The 23,745-nt window shown below is 43.3% G+C and overlaps 3 protein-coding genes across 6 annotated transcripts in view; 1 reads left to right on the top strand and 2 right to left on the bottom strand.

Annotated features, from left to right (window-relative positions):
- LOC132468259 (IgGFc-binding protein-like) overlaps positions 1-6,422 on the bottom strand; it is a 33,664-nt gene extending 27,242 nt beyond the window's left edge. The window contains exons 1-5 of the mRNA XM_060065988.1: positions 6,403-6,422; positions 5,896-5,946; positions 4,127-4,251; positions 2,806-3,452; positions 2,242-2,684 (exon numbers count right to left, since the gene is read on the bottom strand). Of these exons, the coding sequence (XP_059921971.1) occupies positions 2,242-2,684; positions 2,806-3,452; positions 4,127-4,251; positions 5,896-5,941 (1,261 nt within the window). The 5' untranslated portion in view covers positions 5,942-5,946; positions 6,403-6,422. The remainder of the gene's footprint in view (positions 1-2,241; positions 2,685-2,805; positions 3,453-4,126; positions 4,252-5,895; positions 5,947-6,402) is intronic.
- The window catches only part of dtnbp1a (dystrobrevin binding protein 1a), a 46,080-nt gene extending 31,865 nt beyond the window's left edge, over positions 1-14,215 (top strand). Inside the window, exons 2-11 of one of the 2 annotated variants that reach the window (XM_060065993.1) lie at positions 7,953-8,033; positions 8,597-8,644; positions 9,004-9,054; positions 9,512-9,572; positions 10,009-10,141; positions 11,006-11,138; positions 11,248-11,270; positions 11,640-11,786; positions 11,919-12,053; positions 13,285-14,215. In XM_060065993.1, coding sequence (XP_059921976.1) covers positions 7,978-8,033; positions 8,597-8,644; positions 9,004-9,054; positions 9,512-9,572; positions 10,009-10,141; positions 11,006-11,138; positions 11,248-11,270; positions 11,640-11,786; positions 11,919-12,053; positions 13,285-13,562 — 1,065 coding nt within the window. In that variant the 5' untranslated portion in view covers positions 7,953-7,977 and the 3' untranslated portion in view covers positions 13,563-14,215. Of the gene's footprint in view, positions 1-7,952; positions 8,124-8,596; positions 8,645-9,003; positions 9,055-9,511; positions 9,573-10,008; positions 10,142-11,005; positions 11,139-11,247; positions 11,271-11,639; positions 11,787-11,918; positions 12,054-13,284 lie in introns of those variants that run through there. The other variant, XM_060065994.1, reaches the window with a different exon arrangement.
- Positions 14,216-14,711: 496 nt separating this feature from the next.
- LOC132468262 (uncharacterized) lies at positions 14,712-22,785 on the bottom strand. 3 transcript variants are annotated; one of them, XM_060065991.1, is made up of 8 exons: positions 22,373-22,785; positions 21,599-21,732; positions 20,727-21,384; positions 20,304-20,427; positions 19,278-19,441; positions 18,648-18,782; positions 17,757-18,067; positions 14,712-16,936 (listed from the first exon to the last, which is right to left on the bottom strand). In XM_060065991.1, the coding sequence occupies exons 2-8, from the start codon at positions 21,641-21,643 to the stop codon at positions 15,542-15,544; spliced, it is 2,832 nt and encodes a 943-aa protein (XP_059921974.1). In that variant the 5' UTR covers positions 21,644-21,732; positions 22,373-22,785; the 3' UTR covers positions 14,712-15,541. The 3 variants fall into 3 exon arrangements, with proteins under 3 accessions (XP_059921974.1, XP_059921975.1, XP_059921973.1); XM_060065992.1 differs by having other exon boundaries at positions 19,278-19,336; positions 22,373-22,763; XM_060065990.1 differs by having other exon boundaries at positions 19,278-19,396; positions 22,373-22,763.
- Positions 22,786-23,745: the final 960 nt, after the last annotated feature.

The following is a 23,745-nucleotide window of genomic DNA, read 5'->3' on the forward strand; positions in this document are numbered from 1 at the left end:
CTTCGAGAGAGAGAGAGAGAGAGAGAGAGAGAGAGAGAGAAGAGTTGAGGAAGAAAAGGTTGGATTGAGCATTCATTCAGTGCAGGCACTCCCACGACCGCCACGTCTCCCGTCGTGCCGCGGCACCCTGCGGCCCAGGCACCTTGACCTTGGCCACCGCGACCACTCCCGTGTCTCCAGCGACTCCCGCCATGCCCCGTGAACGAATGAATGAATGGCCCGGGAACCACGGGCACCGCGGCCCGGGCAACGCGGACCCCACGAAAACAGATCGCACGCAGAGGCCTAATAAGGCCTATATATTTTGTATTTGAAATGCAACAGCCTTTTCGTGGAGACTACGCTCAGAGCAGCTGGAACTGAACAAGAGGAAGGAGAAAAACGGGCTATGAAACAAAATTAGATTTTTTTTTCTTGCTATAGGCCATGTTTGATGTGTTGTGTTGGTTATTGAACTGTTAACCCGCGAACTTGGGTTATGTTTATCAGCGTTACTATAGAGATCATGACGATACCACGCTGTATTATCAATGGTCCACAGTGAAAAGTAAAAACAGTAAAAAGTAGTTGAGACGGTAGAGGGGTTAGAAACCAATAAATGAAAATAGGCTATTCATTTTAGGCAGCCTATTCTTTCACCAAAAAATAAAATAAAAAGTTTAAAATCCCCCCCCAAAAATGGAATCACGTTCCCAGCGCCCCCCTAGGTTGTGCGAACGCCCCCGTTGAGAAACCATGCTGTAGACCATACAATGCTTTTGCACAGGTTAGAAAACTGGGTGGGGCTTTCAGGCACAGTCTTAAATTGGTTTAGGTCCTTCCTACAAAATAGGAACTACTTTGTTTCCATGTGGAGTCCCACAAGGTTCGACCTTGGGACCCTCTTAATTCAACATCGACATGCTCCCACTAGGGCAAATCATGCAAAATAACAATATTGACCATCATTGCTATGCCGATGACACGCAAATCTATGTACCGCTATCACCAAATGACTATCGGCCCATAGATCTGCTGTGCCAGTGCATTGAGCAAGTTAAAGACTGGATGTGCCGAAATATCCTTCAACTAAATGAGGACAAAACCGAGATAATTATATTTGGTACTAAAACGGAAAGGCTTAAAGTAACCCAACACCTTCACTCTCTGTCTCTGAAAACCTCAATCAAAGCCAGAAATCTAGGGTTTATCATGGAAAATCACACATCAAATCAGTTAAAAAATCTGCATATTATCACCTTAAAAATGTAGCAAGACTTAGAGGGCTCATGTCAACCGAAGACTTACAAAACATGCACATGCCTTTATCACTAAGCTTGATTACTGCAATGGTCTCCTTACAGGTCTCCCAAAACAAACTAAGGAAACTTCAGCTTGTTCAGAATGCTGCTGCTAGAGTTCTAACAAAGACCAACAAATTTGAACATATTACACCAATTCTGAAATCGTTACATTGGCTTCCTGTAGGTCAGAGAATTGATTTTAAAGTCATGTTGCTAACCTATAAATCCCTACATGGTTTAGGGCCAAAATATTTAACTGATATGCTTCCAATACATAAGCCTTCTAGACCACTAAGATCTTCTGAGACCAATCTGTTAATTATCCCAGAGTAAACACGAAACATGGGAAAGCAGGATTTAGTTACTATGGAACAAATAGCTGGAATAAACTCCCTGAGGATTTAAGATTTGCCCCAACTCTGACCACTTTTAAAATAAGACTGAAGACATTTATGTTTGCTTTAGCTTTCTGCTAAATCTTAAATACATTGCACTTTCTAAAAAAAAAGAGGCCTTTTTAACTTTACCTTCTATTTTTACCAGAGAGATAAATGATCTGAGAAAGGATAAGGGTTTGAGACCCGAGTTCTGTCTGGGTAAGAGTCCTAGAATCCGGGTTGGAGTCCCAGAATCTGGGTTGGAGTCTCAGAGAAAGGCCCAGAGAAAGGACCAAGTTCCTTTAGGTCGGGTTGGAGGACCATAGAGAATGTTGATCTGATCTTAAACACATTGCACTTTCTAAAATGCTTTTTTAACTTTGCCTTTATTTTCTACCTATTTTACTAATTTTGTGCATGTTTTTCTTTTGTACTATTTAATTTTATTTAATTTTATTGTATTACAATGTTTATATGTGAAGCACTTTGAGTCTGCCTTGTGTATGAAAAGTGCTATATAAATAAAGTTGCATTGCCTTGAATGCATGATCACAGATCGCCTCAGTTACGTGTGCACTTACCCTCAGAACAGACTCCAGCGGTTGCATATCCTTCGCTAGGTGAACCCCCGTAGACGTACACTACCATGCCAGAATCCCCGTCCACTGTCACATGGTTCTGCCCTTTCCCCAGGGGCACCCTTGCCCAGACCCACTTGGCTCCTGCCTGGTGCTTACTCCACATGGGGGAGCTACAGCTGGAATTTATGCACACCTTGACACTGTCGCGACCCTCCTGCTCTGAGAGGATTACTGCGGTGCTAATCATCTTATCCACGGTCTCCAGTGACCAGGCACTAGCGAGCCTGTCTGATGAACGCAGCACTAGCATGATGGGGTCATGGACTCTTTTTTTGCTCAGGAATACCACCAGCAGCTTCTTGTTGCCCGTCACCAACAATGGTTGGTTGGGCGTGACCTGCTCCGAAATGGTCTCCCCAGCTTTCTTCAGTTTGCTAATTTTTCTATAGGGAGTCGAAAATAATGAATGAAGCAGGATTAAGAAAAGTAATACATGAAATGAATACTAATAGTTTACAAGGTGCAGCTGCCAAAAATAATAATGCATATAATCATCATCTTAACCTTTTCGCTGCGCCTTTCCCATTGTACACAGACACCTCCGTGTTGTCCTCAGTTGCAACGACCTCAACCCAGGATTGCGCCGGACTTTTCATGCCAGGGGGCACCATGTATTCTTTACCGAGCTGGCTCACCGGTGGTAGTTGTTTGTACAAGTGGTCACAAGGTGAACCATAACACTTGTGGCCAAAAAATACCGCCAGAGGCTTCTGTGATTTAATCTGCATGCCTGTCAGAGTGGAAAGGCTTTGAACCAGGAAGGTTTGATAGGGTTTCAATGCAAATGTGATTGCACTCCCGCCTTTCCATAAACCCAACCCTTTGACCTTCATGTTCGTTGTTGGCTGGAAAGTGACCTTGTTGGGACTGTTGCCATTGACGACAGCCAGTTGCTTTTCCAAAGTGCCTCCGGCTGGGGTGAACACCCTGTATTCCACACCCAGCTGGTCTGTAGGGGTGATCACTGCGCCGTCGCTGGTGAAGGCTTGTTGGTTGAAGGCGACCACAGAGATATGGGCAGTGGAGGAGATGTGAACCGCTGAGTGTGGAGGGTTCTGGGGCTGCTGGAGCTGTGCTCCTGGTGGGACAGCCACCCAGCGGGTTTCCCCTGGAGACAGAGTCAGCTCTTTGGAGAACTTCAGGGAACCAACCTGCAGGTGTAAGTTATACTTAAGCAATAGATCACGCCAGGCTGTGGTATGTGCTCATTATACCACTGTTAAGGGGCGTTGTCCGGCCCCGACGCGCAGCGGAGGGCCGGCGACCCCCCCGGCGAGACTTTCGTTAGTCTCTCCATCGCCTTGCTCACTCCCGGAGTAACAACATTTACACCCTCTCCATCATCCAACACATGTTTTACTTTGTAACTGTTTCTACTTCCAGGCGCGGAGTGATATGCAAACTTTCACAAAATGATCGGGCGTCATAGCAGTTATGTATATGCTCATTATACAACAGTTGGGAACCAATCAGATCGCTGGATTTAGGTCCCCCGTTCTATAATTGCTATTATTCATCGGCCTGTATACTGTCTTCTTCTTATAATAACTGGCAATATGTTTTTTCTCATTTTTACACAACCCAATCGAATCCTGAAGAACAAGCACAAACAAACGTGTCCTGCAGTTTGACCTGCTCTGACATCCCGTTTTACTTGGAGATATGTTATATTATGGAAGTAAAATAAGCAATGAAGGCTATGTCATGTTTTCTTCAATAGCTAATAAATGTTCACCCTATTTTCTCTCTCTGGCATGCCACATGAAGCAATGAACGAACAATTGTTAATCAAGCATCCTTGATGAGGAGCAAACCATGCACACACCTCAATGAGGACCTTGGCTTCTGATTCTCTGGCCGTGAGAACTAATTGGAGCCTTTGGCTCTTCGTGTAGTAGTTTGGAAGAAATGTTGCAATGAAGTCTTGTCCCGTTGAACAACCGTGGCACACTTGAGGTGAGAATAGAGAATAGAGATTGTTTTTACATACATTTCGAAATATTGTTTGTTTGACAATCAAAATTTGACTCAAAACATACCAACAACAACAACAAATATTTGATTAATTTAAAATTTTTAGTTTAGTTTTTATTTGTGCAAATAAACAAGATTAAAAAAGGCAAGAAGATTTGCATAGACATACATAGATGCACGGGTGGGACAAAAGAAACCCCGAAGGGGTTTCTTTTGTCCCCCTAACTTCTTTTCTTTCTTTCCTAACTTCTTTTCTTTCTTTTGTCCCCCTAACCCTAACTTCTAAAAAAAAAGACCTCTTTTTTTTTAGAAGTTTTTCTTTTTTCCACCTGACATTAAAATACAATAAGGTAAAGAAAATAAAGTAAAAGAAAAGAAAAGACAAACAAAAGTAAAATTATAGAGATAAAACAACTACAAAGTCATTTTACAAAAATGAGAATACATTTGAGTAAAAGTAAAAAAGGAAAGTAAAGATATAACTAACAAGCAAAAAGACAATACAGCATACATTCAGTTTATCATATTATCATAGGCTTTTAAAATTAGGTACATTTTAAGATATTTTTTGAAAGTAGCTAAAGATGAGTGTTTACGTAGAGTAGCTGGAAAACTGTTCCAAACGACTGGACCTCTGTCCCTAATAGAAAACTGCCCCAGATTTGTTCTAAAAAATTGCCGGTGAAGGAGATCTACAGATCTGGTCTGATGACTATGGATCTGTGACCTGGTTATAAAAAAACTGTTAAAAGAAGAAGGAAGTAAATTATTGAAAAACTGGAAAACAAAAGTGCCGATCTGAAGAGTATTCACATCATATATGCTTAGCAACTCCAGATTCCGAAATAATGGAGCACTATGAGCGTCCCAACTGGAGTTGGTTACAGATCTAACAATTTTTTTCTGTAACAGAAAAATCGAATTTAGACTGGTTTTGTATGTACTAGCCCATACTATATTACCATAGGATATAAAGGGATAAATAAGGCAGTAATATAAATCCATACAAATTTTCCTTGACAGCACGTGTCTTACTCGTCTAATAACCCCAATGTTTCTAGCCAATTTATTGGACACCTGTGATATGTGTTTTTTCCAAAAAAAAAATTGATTGGATTGCTGTCGTGATAATGACTTGCTGTACATGATCCCCTACATACATATCTAAATGAGCCAACTACAGTCCTAATAACACATACATGCACACATGCACGCAATAACACATATCTACCATATGTGTTCAACCTTACAACAAGGGCACATTACCGTACCATTAATTAACGTTAGTCAACGCAGTTATGAGCATTATTATATAGTGGGGGTAGTGGGTTATGGATACGTTTTTGGATATTAATTAGCTGTTAGTTCATGCTTAATAACGCATTAAGTACTGTTACAATTTCCTAATGACACATTTATTACCCTTATCCCAAAAAGTGTTGAATATCAAAATTAATCTACAGCCACACTTTAATTTAGTTTAAGTTTAGATTTAAATTACTAGTTTGCCTCGTCCTCAGATCTGAACTAGGAACTGGGCTACTGCGGAGCATATTTGAAATGATCTATCATCTTGGAGCCGTTCACCACAATCATGGACGGTTTCATGGATAGGCCTACCTGCCAACAGTGCCGCAACACCTGCATACAGCACGAGAGACCTCATGGCTTCTGATAGCAGAGAAAAAGAAAAGGAAATGCACACGAAAATAAAATCAAAAAACGGAAATATGTTTAACCCACAAAAAAATAATTAACGGCACATATGCTACAATTCACAAATCTATATGATTATTAAACAGATAAAAATGCAATATGATGAATATTAAAAGATAAAAATAACTACCACATACCTACCACTAACCATAGATATTGGTCATAAATTATTAAATTACAAATAGATGTATATATCAAGTGTATAAATAAAGGGTAGAAAATAGTATGTTTGTTGTTATGTAATTTCAACACACCAAATGATTAGCAATGGATTCATTAATTACCACAAGCGAGCAAATCAAAACTAATGTGTAATTTGTTAGCTCTATAAAGGTTATTGCATCTCACTTTAAAATGAACAATTCTAATATAATAAGTGCCCAATTATCCCATCAAGCACCTATACTTTACCTTGACTGCGAAGGACAGATTAGGGTGAATGTGCACAATGGGGGGTTTATATCTGTGGTAGAAATTGAGGGAAGGGAATGAAAGAATAACACGTCCCTCCTTATTTCTGGTTGGATGAAAAGCATACAGAAATTCAAATCGTTTGTTGAAGTGACACCTCTGCAAATTAACTTTGTTTTCTTCAAGCCCTAAGTCTATAGACAATGCCTCCCGCCATCGTCTTCATGTACCAAATAGATAGGTGTTGCCAGGTATGCTTCATTTAACTCTGCTGTAACCAACGCCTACAATAACTACTGATGAACTGATGAAAAAGTAAGAGGGGTTAAAAGGCTATGTTGAAAGGAATTAGATTGAGGAATATTTGAGGAATGGAATAGTAGTAGCTGGCATCAAGATTCAAGAAACCTATTTGTAAAACTGACATGACTGGTTGACACTTTTTGGTCCCCTAGTTGCTTTTGCGACCAACTGTGGTGTACACCCGGTCCAGTCGGTTGCCTGCATCAACACGTTGGGTAAAGTCATTAGTAGACATCTAGGCTAGAATAATTGGAAACCAAAAATTAAGGTTTGTAAAAAGAAAAAAAAAGATTAATTTATTGAATTAAAAAAATATATAAATTAGTTATGAAGTGGCCCACCGTTGTTTTCTCTTAAACTTATAACCTATCACTCAATTTCGGCAATTTAGATGTTTTTACCTAATATAAAAAGAGCCTCCCCCCCCCCCCCCAACCTAGAACGTCCTCAAACATGTTTTTATTAAATGTCGATTATACGCTGAACATAATGAACATAACAGTGATAACTATTGCGGAGATGACTCAGCTTACTCATATTTAAAAAAAATACTAATGGAGTTAACACGGAAACCAGATAGCTGGATGAGGCTCATTGTATATTTACAATAAATATACGATATTGTAACGGCGACCAAGAAGCACACGGAGTCAGGATTTAACTAAACTGTAGCTCTGCGTCCCATACACCGCATTACTGCAGGCCACCTTATTCCACACAAACGCATGAGAAAACAGCACAACCAATGAACAAATATGACACAGTCAGTGATGGTGGCGACAACGTTAAACACACATTTTAGCATTACACACAACTAAATAACACCACGAACCCATTAACCCCACTTAGTAACAAACAAAGACTTCAAAAAACCATTTCATCAACTGAAAACACAGGAAAACAGGATCCCCTACGCGACCCCGGAGGAGTCGCCACAATATGATTACAATCTACTTATTGAAACGATAGAGGGCAGCAATGCACTAGCGATGCTTAGCCTTTACAAGATTAACGATGAAGAAGAAGAAGCCATTTTGGGCTGGCGAATTGACGCCGCGGTGTAAACAACACACACACAACGTTTTTGTGTCGCCTTGTCTTCCTCTAACGTGACTCTGGTTGGACATTACAGAATGCTTTCCGACATTGCTTCTATACGACCAAAACCTCATCGTCAGCCGACATTTGAACTGGCTGATGTGTAGCCTTAGGTTGGGGTTGTTCCAGTAATTCAGCAAGTGTTTACTGACGTGTTTCACAAACGGGGAGGATATGTTGGGGAATTTCCGCGAGCGCCTTCACACGGTGCAGCAGGATTTAACGTCCGGGTAAGAAACTCATTCACTCCCATGTCTTCGCCTTCCGTCAACAACTCGTTTGATTAAAGGAAGTGTGCAAAGGATGTTTAGACATACACGGTATGTCAGTTTAGGAACAGCCCGTTTTATGTTCGTTCACGTTGTGTATGTTGATAGTACGCCGTGCTTCTGGGTCATCAATAGTGTATTTTGCTATAATATGACCTGAGTAAACCCTACAGCTTATTTAACTGCTCTCAGGTGATGCTGGTCACATGCTGGATTCAGCACATGACTGTCTTGGGTTCCTGGGCTCTGCATGAAAAACGTTCAAAGTGATAAAACGTTACCAAAAAATCTGAATCTTATCAGGACACATGATAAATCACTTAATCTTGTATTGTGAGCAGTAAATTACATACTCGTTTATCAGATCCAAGATCATTGTTTTTGCTCTGTATTTTCTTTAATTATTCTGAAGAAGATTTAGTCCTCCTTTATTTATAATTGAACCACTCGCCTGTTTGAAACATTAAGGCAGTGTCTGATGGAAGGTGAAATAATCAATGTTGTCTTCACCCTCACTTTTTAAGAATCAAGACTTTGGGCGACAGGTCGAAAGACGTCAAGAGAAGACCCAGGTATGCCCGTTATATATATATTATGTATGTATGTATGTATGTATGTATGTATGTATGTATACATATGTATGTATACATACATACATACATACATGTATGTATGTATGTATGTATGTATGTATGTATGTATGTATGTATGTATGTATGTATGTATGTATGTATGTATGTATGTATGTATGTATGTATGTATGCATGCAGATGTTTAGATAGATGGGGATGTTTAGATATATGTGCTCCTTTTGAGTGTTGTCATGGGCCAACAGAATATCTCAAATATGCCGTGATTAGCAGACACAATATTTCACCCAGTCTTCTCTTATTTCTGTGTAAATACTTTATTTCTTTGTAAATGTCCTTAGATTCCAGGAGTTCCCTCCTCAGTTCATTGCTGGATTAGAGCTGCTGAACAGGTAATTGTTGAAGGACACTTTCACTTACTGTTGGATTGGATTTTTGAGAGAATATGGTGTCTCTTCAAATCAGCTGTGCCTAAAATAAATGGCGAACAAGACTTGAGGATGCAAAGCAGGCTTTGGACTAGTATGAACAGAGAGAGTAACTAATGTATGTGTATTGTTGTATCATCTGTTGGCTGTTAATGAGGCAGCTATTACGGCCTTCTAGTTTTATTATATTTTATAGGTTCCCAATCTGAGTGTTGGGATGTACCCCATTTGGCTTTCAGAGCAGCATAGATATGTCTGGTAATTGATAGGAAGAAATTTGTGATTTGGATTGAAGTTATTAGTGACAGTATCTATTCAAAACGACAGTCTTGCCAACCATTGTTTCACCAAAGAACATCTTGCTTTCAAATTAAACTGCAGCTTAAATATTATTACGTAATGAATGTGTGTCTTTGTGTAGGTATGAGGAGAACTGGGAAATCCTCCATAGAAGAACCAAGGACTGTGCTCAGAATGCAGAGGTTTGGGTTATTACTCTCTTATGGTCTCCTATGGTTGTGTAAAGATGTTCAAGGGTGTATACATTTTAAGCATACATCTTAAAGAACGGGTAATTTGCAAAACTAGATCTGGGTCCAAATTGGCCTGAGCCTTATTGTAATGTTATCCATCAGGTTGGTTGTTGTTTAAGCAATCCTAAACTGGTTTCAAGTTCTGCTGAATTTTGCAAATTTTGCACCAATTTTTTGTTTACCACATAATAATGTTATAATGTTGACCCTAAACAGACGAATGTGTGCTCTTAGTTTCCCCTTTTATTGGTTTATTGAAAGAAATCCTTGTGATCTCCTTTTTGAAGTGCATGCATTTCCCAGGATGCACATAAAGCCGTTAATACTACCGTGGTGGAGGTCATGATCAGGGTAATGATCAGTATGCACCTCTCCTGTCTCCCAGGCTCTGGATGGGGATGTGGTTATGCTGTCAGCTCACTGGGAGAGGAGGAGAACAGCAATGTCACAGATGCAGGAGCAGATCCAGGGTCTACCAGGCTTCGTTGACCAATTGGAGACGGCTTCAGGAAGGATAGGTAAGCTAAAGAAAGGCAGCCTGTTATTCATCACCTGCCCTTTGCAGGTGAGGCAATATTTCTTTTTCAATTTGAGGAATCAGAAAGAATGGACAAGCCCGTTTTCAAACACCTCAGTGAGTTTCTCATCAGAGTTTTGAAGTATTCAAAAGTGTGAGATATGAGGCCAATATTGAATAATTATCATGAAATATTAATATCTGTTACGTCCCCTGCTAGGGAAAGGGGTGGCAACATAAAACCAGATGTCTTTGGTTAACTTAAAGTTCTTTATTTAACCCGGATCTGGGGGTAATCAATTAAACACAAACAGAGGAGGCAAAACTACAAAAGGAAAAGGGCCATTGGGTGCTGTCCAAATCAAAGAAATGAATATGAAACCAAAGATAAGTTCCCAAAATACACGAGAGGAGCAGCACCCCTGCGCCTAGTGTTTAACAAAGGTGTAACTGCGTGTCGGTTTTCGATAACTTCTAACAAACTTACCCTGGCACAGTTCCCAGGTCAGGTAGCTAACGAGAGCCTCAATCAAGTAACAAACAAGCATTCGAAGACCTAAATGGCAAGCTGCAAATCCGAGACAAGCTGCCGCGACTGTTGAGCTTGCCCGTATTTTGTCTTCCTGGATCCTCGGCTTTCCGATGCAGCAACCAATCACATCCGGGGAAAGGCACATTAAAATTAACATAATGGTAAACAAATCACATGCGGGGACAAACACATGGTCATTTGCATGGCCATTGACAAACGGAGGATTTTACCAATGAGGGCGGGGCGTCGGTCCGCCACGTAACAATATTGAATATATGTTGTAGCTCAAATCTTCCTAAAGATGGCCATTTGTGACTTTTCTTCTGTCTACAGCACATTTAGAAGCAGACTTTGAAGAAATGGAGAGCAGGCTTGCCTACCTTGACACCCTGTGTTCTCAATGTGACCAGCAGAGATTTAAACAACATCACATTAACCAGCTGGAGAAATATAAGAAAAAGAAAAGGTACTGTCTTAATAAATAATTGATGTGAAAAGAGCAGTTCAATTAAGTTTTAAATTAAGTACAAAACATAATCTATAACAACTTCTGCCATGTGTTTGTTTTTCAACAGAAAAGAGCTGGAGGCCCTGAAAGGTGAGATGTCAATCATGAGTATTGCCACCTGCATACAAATGTGTACACATTTCTTTCTATTATTTATAATGGGTTATGGGTTAAAGCTTGAACCGGGCAGCAACATTTTGAACCGGCATGAGAGAAGTCTGGCAGCGAAACCAAACCGACGGGATCGAACCGACGGGACTTTAACATTAAAATCGTTGAAAGAGGATCCCTGCCCTGGGATCAAATAACAAATAAATAGGATATGAAACCGCTTGGAGTAATCGGAGTGTCACTGCTTTTAGCTGTCCCGTTCTCCTGCTCCAACCATAAGGCCCAGTGTAAACTGGGATGAAGGCCGTTGAGAGCGACCGCGTCAAACGGTTTCCCATGTCCTTCCAGAGGAGCTGGACTCGGACCACGCCCGGAAGGTGGCCGAGCTGGAGCAGGCGGCGCAGCTCAAGCTGAAGGAGCAGCAGAGGATCCACGAGGAGGCGTTCAAACACGACATGCAGCGCTACCTGTCCACGGGGTACCTGCAGCTCCAGGGTGAGACCCGAGCGCTCGCCCCGGGGGGAAAGAAGAGGAATCGCAACGCTCAAGTCACAGACTAGGCAACCGAGCCCATCGAGGTCGTGGTATTGTTGACACATTCTGCGCTTTTTGCATCCTTTTGCACAGAGGAGGTCAGCGGCGGCCATGTTTGTGCTCTGGATCAGCTGCTGGTGACGGACACCTCGGACCTGGAGGCCCTCGACGACTTCCTCAACTCCAGCGCCAACGAGGCCCACAGCAGCACATCCTCCCTGACCTCCGGTTAGCCCGCCCTCTTGTTGGTTCTAATGTCCGTGTTAGGGGGTTTCCCTGTTTTTTTTGTCCTGTGTGTGTGTTTCATGCTTCACAAGATGCTTCCCGTGCGTACCGTGAAGCATGGAGCAGGGTAGGCACGTCCCTCCCGGATGACTTGAATTCACTCAAAGCAAAGACTTAAGCCACCTTTTTATGAGGATGTAATGTATTTAAGGAACTCAATGTTGCCGTGAAGGCTATAGATAGGGCAAAATGTACACACCAATGCGTTTCTAAATGATTGTATTGATTATTTTCCGTAGTGTGTGATAGATAATTACACTACCCAGAAACCATGGCGGTCCTTCAGGCTCCTGCTAGCTCAGTAGCTTCTGGTTTATGGAAGGTCGTAGCGGCTAACTCCCTGCGCTAGCTCAGTAGCTTCTGGTCTATGGAAGGTCATAGCGGCTAACTCCCTGCGCTAGCTCAGTAGCTTCTGGTCTATGGAAGGTCGTAGCGGCTAACTCCCTCCGCTAGCTCAATAGCTTCTGGTCTATGGAAGGTCGTAGCGGCTCCTGCTAGCTCAATAGCTTCTGGTCTATGGAAGGTCGTAGCGGCTCCTGCTAGCTCAATAGCTTCTGGTCTATGGAAGGTCGTAGCGGCTCCTGCTAGCTAGCTCAATAGCTAGCAGTAGCAATCGGCTAGCTCAATAGCTTCTGGTCTATGGAAGGTCGTAGCGGCTCCTGCTAGCTCAGTAGCTTCTGGTCTATGGAAGGTCGTAGCGGCTAACTCCCTGCGCTAGCTCAATAGCTTCTGGTCTATGGAAGGTCGTAGCGGCTCCTGCTAGCTCAGTAGCTTCTGGTCTATGGAAGGTCGTAGCGGCTCACTCCCAGCGCTAGCTCAGTAGCTTCTGGTCTATGGACGCTCGTGGCGGCTCACTCCAAGCGCTCCCTCTGTCCAGGTTTTTAATCAGACTGAGCATTTCTTTCAATACTTTCAATGCCCTTCACGGGATTGCCATCATTGATTGAATTAAATGTATACTGGGGGGCTCAAGTCTAAAATATAATAATTACATAAGAGAAGAGGAGGATCATTTTGTATCATATTTATCGTGATATAATGAGCCTTTTCTGGTTGTTTTGCATCGATTTTCCAACGATAAATAAGGTGAATATTTTCTCCTTTCTGTCCTGACCTGTGAACATCGATGTAGTGGGGTCAGGCGCTCTAACTCGTCTTCCCTGGTTCCTATCAGGACCAGACGTTGATTCCTGGTCTTCAGAGTCTCTGAGGGCCTCCACCGGCCACGCCCATCCTGCCAATGAGCCGGATGAGGAGTCCAGGCTCAGCGAGGAGTTGGCCAGCGAGGGCAGCAGCGTCCCTCCGGTCCAATCGGACGAGGAGGACATCCCTCTGGTCCAATCAGACGAGGAGGACATTCAGGCAGACACATTGTTGGCCGTTCTGCCAGAGGATGGTTTGCCAAGGAGCTCTGATGAAAGTGACTCTGGTGGTGATCCAACCACCGGGTAGGGTACTGGAGACCCAAGCAACGTAAAGGTTTTTCCGTGTGTGGGTCTGCTGCCCGCTACAGACTGGAATCCCTCAAAGAGGAAAATCATGCTAGGCTGAAGGTACACTGATTGAAAGCCTCTAAAGAAAACGCTTGCATCCTTAAGTGCAGTATAAACGAGAAAACACTGTTAACAAGCATTAACGTTTGTAGTTATTCTGTTTAGATGTGGCCATTTTGCAAGCATTTCAACATTTTGTCGCTGTACGCCATATCAGTTGATTTCTGGTCTTGGAAATCCAAGCTAAATATTTTACGTACCACCTGCTATTGCTCTCTATCCAGAGCATGGAGGATATGGAGCTCTGCTTATCTGAGATGTATGGCTGTTTTATTATTAAATAACTATTCAATAACCCCTGATGCTGTGTGTGTGTGTGTGTGTGTTTGAGAGAGGTTCAGAAAATAAACTGCCGATAATATTTACGTTTATGTTGTAACCAGCTTGTGCTTGCCTAGTGCCAGCAGAAAATAGCTTTTTCTATTACCATAGCAAAACATATGGTCAGTTATCGACTCTCGGGATAAGCAAATGATAATTACATAATCCACATATTTATAAAATGTCTTCCCATATGTATGCTGTAGCACCATTAAAAGCACATGACCAAAACGCTTTGCTTATCTACATTCCATTGCATAGGAGTATGGCTAGGTAAGGCCAACCAGTGTTCAAGGTTGGCGTTATTTGCACAATGCATTTTGATCGAAGTCATGAGTGTTTTATAAAAATGACGTACATTTACCTTTCCTAACCTTTACTTTACTCCCAACATCCACAATAGCCTGGCTAGATTAATAACATTAACCAAACCAAACTGCTTGTGGTAGTGATACACATCAATAAACAATAGGGGAAAAAGTATTTCATTTCAAAGAAATGACCTTTATTTAATTACTTTGACTACTCACCTACGCCTCATTTAGATAAAAAGTATTGCAGCAAAGTACAACAAAAGACATTTGCTTTTCTTGCTCATACTAGATCACTTTTAAAACAGATTGTGCAAGATGTGTTAATTTCAGACAGAGCTATAACTCAATTTCAATAATTTATTCACGGTGAGACATTTCTTTTTCAAAAAAATGTTTTTAATATTTTTAATATTAAAAACATTTTTAATATTTTAATCAAAGTACACATTTCTACTCTGTAATGTAAACACGGTTTGTGTCAATGTTGAGGCTTGAGATTTTTTCCTTTAGAAGGTATATTGTAAATTCCAATGACTAAAAGGTAAACATAACTAAACAGGCCAACTTGTACAAAGGACAATCAATGATGATGTACATATGGAGTCGAAAGTGGTTTGATTAGTATGATTCCTGTTGTTTAAATATGTTGCCCTAAAGGCAATAAACCAATGCATCACTTTTGAGTCAATAGTCAGTCTATCACTAATATAATTCTAACATAACTCTCCCTTTCCTCACTAGAATGCAGTTGCTTACAGGAATTCAATTGAATTGACCTGTAATAGCTGAGCTTGTTATATCGAATGTTCAAGTAGAATGTATGAAAGATCAAGTTAAAAGATTTCCGTAGAATGTTTTTTTGTATTAAATATTTTGTTTCAAATACTTATCTACATCCTTTGTATTTGACTCATGTGCCTTTCCCTTTCACATTCATTTTAATGTAAAAAATAATAAAAAGCTCGAGTCCAAACAGTGTGTTACGTCAGATCAAGTTATGCCCAAAGAAATTGTTCTTTACACGTCAAATTGGTCTCAAATTGACTGGTAACCAGAAGAATACAGATAGTAGCTGCCATTGAACAAGAAAAAGTAGGATTGAGAACTGGCAAAACCAGTTTACATGCAATTCCATATTATCACTTACAAATCAGTGTTCACTATAATACCTCCAAAGGTACTAGGCAAAGGTGACGTTGCCATGTCGTATAAAGCCTCATCCCACCAGGGATGCATGGCAACACTACGGCTTCAGGTTCCGAGGGCTCGTTCTGGTCTTAGCGACAGAGGTAGAAGTTTTTATTGGCCCTTTGGAAGTGGTGTTAGGATTCCTGCCGTTTGGAGCAGTGCCCTTTGATAAGTTCTTACTGAGAGCATTGAATGACTCCTTAGAGGTCCCCCGGCTGGTATTGTCGAAGGGACAGTTGGCTGCACTTGTGAATTTGTTTGTGCTGTTGTGAGTTGGCTTAGCACCCCTGGCAGAACAGTTTGTTCTTTCACCTGAATCTACACTGGTATACGTTAACGATGTATTTGCCGCATTGGCCTTGGCCACTGCCGCTCTGGTGACAGTCCTTGTAGGTGGTGCTGGTTTGGACGGGACTGAAGCTACATCGCTGTTGTCCTCTTCTGCGGAGCTATCGACGTGGCCTCGACACAACACAACCTCACTAGCGTCGCTGCAGCTCCTGTGATCTGCCTCGCACATCATCTTCCTGCTCCTCAATCTGTCCAGACTAGCGCAGCCAGGGGTCTGTTGTTCGACCTCAACAAGACGACCGCGGACTTCCCGTCCATCTCTTCCTAACGGGTGTTGACAGATGTCCTTCCCGTCCTCGCTGAAAAGACAGTCACCGTCCTTACCAACCTCCTCAGTGTCCCCGTCCACCCCGCTCTTACATACGGTCCCCTGCGTCGACACTGTGTCTCCCACCGCCACGTCCTCCGCACGCCTGACGCTGTCCTCCGCTGCGTCACTGGCTCTGACACCGCGGTCTAGCTTCGTCTCCCTTTTGGGAGCCTTGGGGTCAAACCCCAGCCTCTCTCGGAGGACCTCGGTGCCGCGTTGTATGCCATGCAACGTCATCTTGGAGCCTTTGTGTTGCTGTATCTGGCCGTTCCTCAGGTTGTTGCAGTTGTTACTTGGCATTGCAAACAGAGCGTTTAAAAGATTAAGACCGGTATCTGGTGGAAGGCCTCTCATTCTCCTGGACAGTCTCACGACCCCAGAATGCTCACTGACGCGTTTGTTCGGGTGCCTCATAGCTGAGCTATTAGCTGCTGGATTTGCATATAGCATGCTGTTCGGGCCTGGTGTTTTGACTGGGGTCCTGGCAGAGTTCTCCCTTGAAGATTGGGAACATGCAAGGTTCCTGAGTTGGCAATGATGAACAGAGGCAATTCTGTGGTTGCAAGTGCCATGCTGGTTCTGAGGCATTCTGTGATTTGTGTATGTTTTTAGGTTTCTACGGGTAATGTGGTGTTTAATGCTAACGTGGGGCCTTCTGGGCAAACTAGCTTTGCTCTCCCTAGAATAGGGTCCGGAACGTCTGCTGCTATTGGTCGATTTAGACTTGATTGGCGGCGCTTGTAGTACATAGGAAGTGTGTTGATCAGAGAGCCCAGTCACCATGGCAACCTATGACAGGAAGAGCAAAAATAAAGCACTTCAATTTCTTTGTGCTCAGGTTAAGTGAAAACTGTTCCATGTTGGTCCAATGGAGCAATCTCAGCTTTCTCACCTTTCTTAGGACTTGTGGTTAAAAAAACATTTCTGCAAAACTGCAATGGATACCTTTTGGTTAGTCGAAGATTGGCCAAACAAAATATTCTCTCCAAACTGTGGTGGAGTGTTAGTAAAGGTTAGCAAGGTGAGTTTAGTGGTTGTATGACAGCAAAGATTGCTGATTGCAGCTTCAAGGAAGTTGTTCAACTTCTGATTGCAGTGTAGCCAATCAACATTAGAAAGGTCATCATCCTGCCATCAAACCACCCCCGTCCACCATGAATTGCTCTTAGCCTTACTGTGCGTTCACACGCTTGAGCGATAACTTTTAAAGCTGTAAAGCTGTAAATGAGAGTTGAAAACAGCTCAACTCTATGCAAATGAGCTAGTAGCGTTTCGTCTGTAAATGACCGCCAGCCAATCAGAATGTAGATGTCTCTCGCCGGCGTGGGTCCCAGTAAACATACGTGAGAACTTTAGTTCCTATTTCCTACCACACATTTGTTCCTTCATCATGGTGCGTGAGAAAATAATATTTCGGACAGCGTTGCGTTTTGTGCTATTCTGCGATTTTGCATCTTTTACAGCTTTCGGTGTGAACGTACAGTTAGAGGCAACCACGTTTTCTTTGTTAAAACGCCAAATTCAGATGGCCTCTCTACTTTCACTACGTAAGACCGGCCAGGTATAATCTTGTCCTGACGTACGGTTGTAATGTTGCAGTACCCCTCACCTGCAGAGAGAGCTGGCGAGGTCGCAGGACACGAACCGGCTCTCTCTTCCTCCTCCTCCCCTCGACTCTCCCCCCTGCCCTCTTCTCTCTTCCACCGTTCCCCGTCGGCTTCCCTTCTCCTTTCCCCTCCCTCATCTTCCTTTCCCTTAGGCTCAGTTTCCTCGGAGCGAAGGAGGAGGCGGCGGCGGCGGCGGCGTTGGAACACAGTCCGTATCTCCGCTTGCCGGCGGCCTCCGTGTCTCCGGCCCCCCGGAGCAGGAGGGCCGCCACCCCCAGCCTCCTCAGCGGCCTGGGGGCCGTGCCGTGGCGGGCTGCGGATGGAAAGGGAGGGAGGAACAGACTCAAGTTAGAAGGAGAGGTTTGAGGGTCGTCTTGAGTCACATCAAGCTGCAGATCTGGAACTGAAGTGAACTCGCGATCGACTCGGCTAAGGGTGGCATTCCTTGTTACCGGTACCATATACCTTAATCTAATACCAGGGTTTTCCACAGCACTTTACAGCTTAGGCGGCCGCCTTAGCAACACACTTCTGCTGCCCTAACTACAAAGTTTAATTGAAAATATTATACAAAATCCAACTTCATTCGCTCTCTGTGTTTAGATCAGGCTTCAGGGAAACAGTCTTACAGCTTGCATGAAATTATAAATATAAATAGTCTCCCTGAACCCCACTACCTTAACTCACACATTTTCTGCGGGAAACCCTTAATATCATAATCTCTAGCATGATGCATAATCATTATAGTTTCAAAACAGGCACAATTATTTTTATTTCAGTGAATCTCTCTTATCAGAATAGAGAGAGATTCCAAAATGGTAAAAGGGCTATGTTACTATTGTTGACATTTCTGGCAAGAGTGAGATTTGTGCTCACTTCAGACAGCAAGTTACCTTTTCTCCTGAAGGCTGTAGTCCTGCCTTTCTCCGTCGTCCGCCCTAGACTGCTGGGAAGACATGAAGTGACAGCGGATTCCTTTTTCCGGCAACTACCCAAGACGGCCATGCTGTTCGGCAATGCCACAGAACCTGTGGAGGAAGAGAAATACAATGCTAGAATCAAAGGTTAGTACTTAACTGTGTAGCAACTGCAGTAGTTGCCATCATTGCTGTAACACGGGGAATTGGTTAGCCTAGCGATTGTAAATGTAAATGTAAAGGTATGGGAGTTTAAATGGCATTGGCCTTTTCTAATGCAAAGTGTTTATTCAGATTAAGGCTGTAAATTACGGTTATTTCCATAGTAATTGTTTGTCTCAGTTGTTTGACTCAAGATGGAAATGCATATTTATGCAAACGCGTACATAAAATAAACATAACAACAATCAGTCTATCTATAAAGTGGATCCAAAAGTTTTATTTTGTGTTGACTATAACTTGTAACTTAATAATAACTGTGTGTGTGTGTGTGTGTGTGTGTGTGTGTGTGTGTGTGTGTGTGTGTGTGTGTGTGTGTGTGTGTGTGTGTGTGTGTGTGTGTGTGTGTGTGTGTGTGTGTGTGTGTGTGTGTGTGTGTGTGCACACCTCTCAAACAAAGAAAAGAAAGAAAGTCTTCTGTTTTGGGACGGCGTCTGGTCAGGCAGCTGGAGGTGGAAGAGCTGTGGTTATGTGTGGAGGAAGACGACACTAAAGGTCCTGGAGAACTGGGAGGAGAATGTGCAAACTTTCTCTGAGCCTGAAGCTTCGGCCTGCAGAAACACACACACACACACACACCCGCGCGTGCACACATGCACGCACACACACATACATATACACACACACATACACACCGGACACATGCGCCCATTCTAGTAGGACACCTTAGTGTAATGTGTCTAAGACCACATGAGTTCAGGTGGCAAATGTGAAGAATGGAATGGATATCAAATTGTAAGTTTGAAGATAGGTTGAAAGTGTTGTAGTTGGACAGGGTCCTTTCAAGAGCACTTGAGGAGCATCACAGGTTTGCACAGGTCAGTACAGAGTTTAACAAGGTGTTTTATGTTCTTCAATCCGACTCAAAGGATTTATCTCTACGGCAAGGAGGATTCCTATAACCTCGACACCTACTCAGGAGGCTTCCTTAAATACCTACTCAGGAAGCTTCCTTGTTAGATACTTCGTCGTAAAAGTGGTTCAAAGTGAGACAGCCTAACCAGGTAGCAGCACATCGACAAAAAAAGCTGGTCGTTGGTCTATTGACTATGGGCAGTGATGTAAAAGTCACTCGGCTAGCTATTTTTTTTATTAGCTATGCTAAAATGTGTAAAGTGAGGGAAACAAGACAACTGTAAAAGAAACGTTACATTGACAAATTCATTTATTATCTTACACAGTTTATGGGCCATCCTACTGCGACCTAGGAACAGAGACCGATGCTTCCTTGAAATGTAGGTACCTGGCTATGCTAGCTACTGAATCGGTCACTGCGCGGTGGTCATACACCGCCACGTTACCTACATCTGCCACTTGTTTCTGAGGCATTCTCGAAATAGAGACACAGCGGCACCATAGACGTATGTACACATCTGTAGAACAAAAAGCAACAAATGTTTCGGAGCAGCTCACCTCTGGTTGGCCGGGTCATCTCTACCATGACCCATGTTGCCGTGACGATGCTGATGATAGGCCTGCAGGGTCAGTCCCTGTCTCTCATTGGTGGATAGCAGAGCTGGACCCTGTCTGGGAGCACCTTGTATGGAGAGAAAAAGTATGTTATGAATAATGTACTAAATTTGAATGGCACGTCAATGATTTTTAAGTTCAATAGCTCATTGCTAAATTCATGACCAATGCATTAATGAATGATCTAATCTGACTCTAAACCTATTTGTAGTTGATAACAGCTGATATAGTCGTGTAATACAGATAGAGTTGAATCATCATACATGTTCTCCAATCGGTAAAACATTTAATACTACATATACATCAAAACAATATGACTATACACAGCGAAATCCAACATGACTCTCTGTGATTGGTGGTGTTTACCATTGAGGCGGGCGGTAGGTGTGTGGGACCTCAGAATCCTGGTGGGGACCGTCTGCGTGGACGTGCTTTGCGCGACACGACTGTCGTTCAGCCCTTCCTCACATTTCGGGCGGCTGTCCTGTAGGGTCGGCGGAGCCGTGCGCTGTGGCTTGGACGTGTTCAAGAACGCGAGAAGGCTCTGTGCTCTGTGTGAGCGCAGTGTTCTGGGCTGAGCGACGGCACCGCCCGCTAGCGAGTGGCTGTTCTGTGGCGCGCCTGTCGCTCGTCTTCGACACGCGTCCTTGGCTGCTGGCAGGACCTCGACGAGCATCTGTGCGGTTTTAAGCCCGTGGCGTTTGCCTTGGGGCGAACAGGTGTCCGGGGCAATCTGTGGCAGTGCTAGCTCCTCCTCGGGGTTTTCCAGCGAGTGTGTTGGCCAGCGACCCTGCTTTGGTTTTGGCCCATCTTGGGAGACAGGTGTCTTGTTTTTTGTGCGTGCGTGCGATCTTGGCTTCGGCCGCGGTGTCCTCTGCTGATCCTGTGCCGCGGCCCCGGGCCTCGGTCGGTGGTGTGGCCCCTGGGTGCTTGGGCGCCTGGCGTCCCTGAACTCCTTCAGGGACAGGAAGAGAACCTTCTGGACCATGCGCTCCTCGCACCACGGCATCCCGTCGCTGACGTCCTGCGAGCACACACACACACACACACACACACACACACACACACACACACACACACACACACACACACACACACACACACACACACACACACACACACACACACACACACACACACATTCCGTTAAGTTAACCACTAAACTTGATATTGTATGACACAGGCTAAGACATAGTTAGGTTTTACTTTTAGGGATTTTTTCCGAGGATTGTACTCACATATCTCTTCCGAATGATTTTGCGTTTTGGCCTGTCTGTGTTCATCCTGCAGAGGGAGTGGCAACTTTCCCTCTATGCCAGGCCTCCACCACCTGTTCTCTGTCCACTGGAACCCAGTCCTGACTACAACAGCTCTGCTCCACAAAACAAAAGGGGAGGAATATGAAGAATTAAATAGGTACCTAAAGGAGCCCTATTGTTGAGGCTTGTCTATCTATCAATCTGTCTGACTGTCTGTAACATAGTCCTAATCGAGATCTACAAAATATTATAACACTGCAAATGTTGATGGGGAAAACATCACGTTGCACCGTTACAGCGAACAATGCAGCCGACTTCAGCTATGGAAATACGTATAGGCCGTCAACGGTCTACTTGTTAATCAAACAAAACGTTTGTTCATGCACAATAACCAAGGCAGGGCTATGGCGAATTGGTGAGGTACTTGAACGCCTATTTGTGCCTAGTGTATTATTTTCCCTTTCAGCGTTCATGTCACTGCATAGTCTACAACTCCCAGGCTATCACCATCGTGCCGTCGCCAGCATCACTGTCACCGTATCTACCAGGCTGCAGCGTTACACAATATGAATAGAAAGCTATCTCCGATTTAAAAAAATCTATTAATATCGGGCTGGACTCCCCTTTAAACACTCCCCTTTAAAATGGCACAAAATGTTTCGGACGAACTGTCGCTGTTCAGCGTCGGACCGCTGGCCCACATTGAAGGTACTGTAGCTAACGCAAAAAAGCTGATTATATTGAGGTACATACCTAGTGCGGGTCGATACAGTGTCACGTCATGATACAACCACATGCAGTACTGCTGGCTGTACGGGGTCTTTCATCGGTGTCTACTGCCACGCTGGTAGAACTGCTACATGGGCGCACTGGCCTACACTATCCCTGCAGGCGGAAGGATTCCTTCGGACCCGCTATGAAGGCCGACTGAGCGGTCACCGGACCGCACCACAACGACTCGCTTGATTCACACGACAGTCCAAAAGTGCCACGGAGCTGGCCGCATGGCTTCCTCAGCCAACCTGCTAGTGGTTCCCTTCCCTGCAGTATCCCATGGTAGTTCGTGCTCGAGCGTGGCTGTTCAACTGAGCGTGTGTTTGTGAGCGTGTCTGAGTGTGCGTGTGTTTGCGTGTGCGCGCGCGCGCCTGTGGTTGTCGGCGTGCGGGTGGGTATCGCGATGAGGGGAGGCTGACTAGATGAAGGCATGAATTGGTAAATTAGTTGGCCAGGGTTAACATTCTCTAAGGCTATCGGCAAAAATTAAGAATGTATAGGCTGTATTTAGATGGCATATCATTTTTCAGGAGTAGGCTTATGAAATCCTATAAATTGATTTTTATCAACTGCAAATTAAACATTATTCCCTGCAACTGTCACTAACTTCAAACAGATTCTCTTTAGTCTACTCTAATCTTAATGAATTGAACAATTTACCTCTAAAACATATAATTAATCTTGCTTTAGATTAATTAATTATTTAAATAGCATATTTTCAATAGCATTCTTTTGACTTCATTAAATTGGCTTCATTCGGTAATTTCTTACACGAAAATCCTCTAGACCTCCTTATGTGTTATTGCAAGGGAATTCATTCCATCTTATATTTTACCTTTCATTAATATCATTCATGATTAATCTGTTTAGTCAGTGTTAACAAATTGGGCCGTACCCTCTTTGCTTTCATTGGTTATGCAGGTGGAGGAACAAAGTGTAGTGGAACTATGGTTCAATTATAGTCGCTCCTCCGTTCAATGCCCAGCATCTCCTCTTGATACCATGCTGATCTGGCAGGTTCACATGTTTCCCTCTACAGATCAGTCTGTTCTTGTTGAAAGCCTCTCCCACAGTGATCTCTGACTGTGTTTTTGTTGTTTAGTGTTCATTCTCCCCCTGTCCACCAGATGTCCTTAGACTTTTCCAATCACCTCCTCCCCTTCAACTGTGCGTCTCTGCCAAAATCTTCTTTGCATACTCAGTGTACTGAAGTACACTAGTGAAAATCTTGTTTTGTTCGCTTTCAAAACACTCTTTTAGTGCAATTTTATTGTATCACCAGTGTGTTCGAAATATATACTTGCATATAGGCATTACAGTCCAATTGATAATAGTGTAGAAGTGTATTTTTA

Source organism: Gadus macrocephalus, chromosome 11 (genome assembly GCF_031168955.1).
Source record: "Gadus macrocephalus chromosome 11, ASM3116895v1".
In the NCBI taxonomy this organism is placed as follows: Eukaryota; Metazoa; Chordata; class Actinopteri; order Gadiformes; family Gadidae; genus Gadus; species Gadus macrocephalus.